The following is a 4,179-nucleotide window of genomic DNA, read 5'->3' as shown; positions in this document are numbered from 1 at the left end:
GTCCTTTTTCTACTTGGACGCTAGAGTGAGATTAGGAGAGGTCGGCGAGTGTAGAGACGAGTAGTTGATGTTTCGTGGGATTAATGGAACGTTGACGATGTTGATTCGGGAATTGGTAATGGGAATGATGTTGATTTGGGAACTGGTAATGGGAATGATGGAATGAAGGAATGTTGGTGATCAGGAAGCACGGATTATTGGGAAAATTAGTGATTTTGGAATGGTGCATTTTCAATTGCTAACAAATTTCAGTATTCTCTTAAATAAATTGTCGTCCTTTTGCGTGTACGGGGAGCTGTCGGTGAAGTTTTATGGAATTAAATGGAATATCGTGACTGTAGTGTCGATAATTTTGATTTGACACTTCGTAATGGGAATGACGATTTATTTCAAGGAATATTTGCAGTTTTTTATAGTTTTTTAAAGTAAATCACTTTACTGAAGACACGAGTGTCTCCAAAATAGCGCATCTCCAATGAATAATCAACTTTCCTGTTCTCTTAAATAAATCGTCGTCTATTCGTGTGCGTGTATGAGGAGCTGTCGGTGAGATTTTACGAGATGAAATAGAATGTTCCGAAGGATTGTGTCTGCAGTATTAGACATGACATTTCGTAATGGAAAGGATGATTTATTTAAAGGGATATTTGTTGCGCGCAGGAAGTATAATTTCTCAGAGTTAATCTGTAATTTTTCTACGGAGGAAAATAGTAGCCCTAAAATAGTGGATCTCCGATGAATAATAAATTTTCATATTCTCCTAAATAAATCGTCGTTCCCTTTACGAAGCAGTCGAAATCACAATTACTCCAGTCGCGATGATTACGATATATTGTTTTATAGTTACAGTTGTCAGATTTATCAGAGTATTTCAGCAAATAGCACCGTGTACTCCATTTTAAAGCACATTACTGCTAAAATTTATCGCCTAAAAAAATTACCAATAAATATTAACTTCTCAATTAATATGAAATTTACTACTAAAAAAATATCAATATGTTTTCTGTCACTGAACAACTGAAAGCACCCACCCTATAGCGAAACAGTGTTCTGGAGAACCTGAACACGGTCGAAGGCCTTTTGTTCCTGAAGCTACCGTGGTGCCATCTTACTCGACTGAAAGGAACTTCCATTGGTGGAAAAAAATGCTGCAACATTTTTTTCCCAAAAATACAACCGACCGTTTCCACCATGATCGATCACGTGACCGTTGTTCTTCGAGAAATTCCAACCGGTTAGTGCGACAAAGTTCCGCGAATGATGTCCATACGTAACAAGGATCAGCCACGTGTATCGACAGGCTTAGGGGAAATTGCGGTGCTCGTTTTTCGTTGCCATAAATCAAGATCGAAATTAAGAATTTCAGCGACTAGAAGGGAAGGCGAGCGGTTCCGTGGAGCGAACGCTAAGGGCATTCAACAAATTTCACGGTGTCTGTCGATAAATCAGTTTAAGCATTCAGTCGATGAGAAAGGGGGTGGTTTTGCGGTGTAACAGGTGGTTGAAATTCTCATTCGCCGCGCCTTTTTACTCCTTTATCGGGCAAAAAAGGAAAGAATAAGTTCCAGTTTATGAATCGGAGCGCGTTTAACGCTTCTTAAAAGGATAAAGCGGCCCCGACGGCTTTTTCAACAAGGGAAATTGCTGAGCCTTTTACGAGACTACGGGACATATCGATAGAGAAACCCAGAAGCGAGAGAGAGAGGAAGAGAGCTCCGGACGTTTCTTCTCTTTCTCCCCGCTTACGTTCCTAATGAAATTTATAGAGATTCGCGTTTCCTTGCGGCGATTCCTATCGGTTTTTTTCCCCGAGGACAGAAGGTGGTGAATTATCGAGACGAAGTCGCGCCAAGGTCGCAGAAGTTTCGTTCGATTCCATTTTTATTTTCGACACATTGAACGTTATCACAAAACTGGCAATAATTAACTTAAACACGTAACGACGACCGCGTGGCCGGTCGTCGGATAGAAACAGCACGCATTTTCAAATCCTTAATCAAAGAGGTACAAATTAAATAAGATCGACTATTATTTACAAGAATATTCACAAACGGGGAAACTTACTATTGTAGGTTAAAGCTTGGGAAGTCTTCGCATGCGAGGATACAGAGTTGTGAGTTCCTTATTCCCGTGTCTGTCGACTTTACTAGACAATCGTCTTAAATACTACATAATTAAATTACTACAATTACTCACGAGATAGAGAGAGAGAGAGACTTACGTTAATAATAAATATAACAATCGTGAACCTTAACCGTAATACATGCACATCATATTCGAAGTAAAAAAAAGACGAAAAAAAAAACAAGTTACAACGATCGTGTTTTAAAGATAGTGAACAATTTTCTTCTTTCTCCCTTAAGGCACAATTTTCGATGCAGACGCTTCTTCTTAAATTCCTCACGCTTATTTTGTACTAATCAATCTTAATCAATCTTCGGTATATCCTCTTGAAATTGAAGGAAGAAAAGGTTACAGGAGGAGAAATCACCAAGGTCTCCACATGTCGCCGTTCGCGGCAGAAGGACCGGCAGACATCGCGGCAAATTTCACAGGATCAGGATTGGAGTTTCTATTTGTCGAGCAAGTCGCTCTCTCCGACAAATCCTCCACGGGAACTAGCTGATCTTCTCCGGACTTTAGGACGTTGTTAGAAGAATTCATGGTAGAGCTGATAGGCTCTTGATACCTTGCTCTCTTATCAGAGATCACCAGAAGACCGTCCGAATGGTGCCTCTTGATCGCGTCTTTCCTTGGCACTACTGAGGTACACGTACGATTGTACGTTTTGTCTGTGATCACCGAAAGCGGTTGTCTCAAAGTGTGCAACGATTCGGACGAATCGACGATCTCTTTCCTGGATACGTAGTTCACGTCTGATTTCGGCTCCGTGAAGATCGACACGGGTGATTTTCTATCGCTGGACGAGCTGATCTGTGGCTTCTGAGTTTCCGGCGACGAGGAGAAGCTCTTGGACGAGGCTGGACACTGATCGGGAATTTTAAACCGACGTTGCTGAGGATTGGGCGAATGAGCTTGAGGATAGTGCTCGGACTGATGACTTTCTTCGCCGTAACTAGACGTTGATGTCGATGGACTTAAGAGAGGACTTTGTGGCCTGTGAACTGACGTGAACGCCGAGGATTGTCCGATTTTAGAGGCTGATTCGGGGGCCGGTGGAAAGAAAGGAAAGTTGGCTGAAATGGCAGCCGACTGTGGTACCAAAAGAGCAAGTTCCCCCGTTGGCAGTCTACTTGGTATCAACTGAACACCGTTCGGTATCTGTATTCTGGCACTTCCATTATTATTCTCGTCGCCATTCTGGAAATCGCTCTGGAAACCGACCTTCACCTCCGGATAGAGGCGTTCTGGCATGTAGGGCACGTAGTGGCTGTAGAATGGCGCCATTTGCTGCAGATTGCTAACGCAATTGTTCAAATGTGATACCAGTCGTTGCTTCACAACAGGGTCGACGTTCTCGAGGTGGCTGACGTACCGCGATACTTCGGTAGCACATTCAGAAAATCCGGAACGGAATTTCGTTAGCACCGCCGGATCGGTAGCGACCGCCGTGCTCAATTGCTGACGCTGTACCGCCTGTAAATGCTTCACCGTCATCTCGAGTATATCGGCCTTCTCAAGCTTCGAATGCCTAGTTGGCTGTAACGAGAAAAAAAAAAACACACCGATAATTCGTCATTTCAATTATAAATATTCTTTCGTTGGTTAATTTCAATTTTTCACGAGTATTTAAAGTACGATAAAATTTTTTCGTATAATACGCTAGGGTAAAAAACGTTCCTAGTGCACGATCGGTAATGCAGAGAGCCGGTACGTTTCTCTGTTGGTAAGAGAATGTCTGTTTTATCGACGAACAGCAACCACGAAGAACGAACGAACCAGTGTCGGATTGGAAAGGTCATTTCCAGCATGTTCGAAGTATAGTAATCACCGCTATAGCCCGAGGATAGAGTCCATCGGCGAGCATGAATACCGATCGCTCATCCAAGGAATCTACGATGCCTCGGTAACGCCCACGTAATTGACTTGATACGACCTGTTACCTTAATAACAGGCTACCAGCTACGGTAGCTAGTGCAGAGCAATTTTGTAGTTAGCCTACGGTCACGCGTGTTACATTCTAGGAGAATTTTTTTGTCGTTCCCTGTCTCCTAGCCG

At 42.7% G+C, this 4,179-nt stretch overlaps 1 protein-coding gene across 1 annotated transcript in view; it reads right to left on the bottom strand.

Annotated features, from left to right (window-relative positions):
• Positions 1 to 2,487: 2,487 nt before the first annotated feature.
• Positions 2,488 to 4,179, bottom strand: part of LOC108572189 (transcription factor HES-1-like) — a 7,014-nt gene continuing 5,322 nt past the window's right edge. Inside the window, exon 3 of the mRNA XM_017934389.1 lies at positions 2,488 to 3,660. Coding sequence (XP_017789878.1) covers positions 2,488 to 3,660 — 1,173 coding nt within the window. The remainder of the gene's footprint in view (positions 3,661 to 4,179) is intronic.

This window comes from Habropoda laboriosa, unplaced genomic scaffold, assembly GCF_001263275.1.
Source record: "Habropoda laboriosa isolate 0110345459 unplaced genomic scaffold, ASM126327v1 scaffold107, whole genome shotgun sequence".
Lineage (NCBI taxonomy): Eukaryota > Metazoa > Arthropoda > Insecta > Hymenoptera > Apidae > Habropoda > Habropoda laboriosa.
This window is presented reverse-complemented; position numbering and strand designations above follow the sequence as displayed.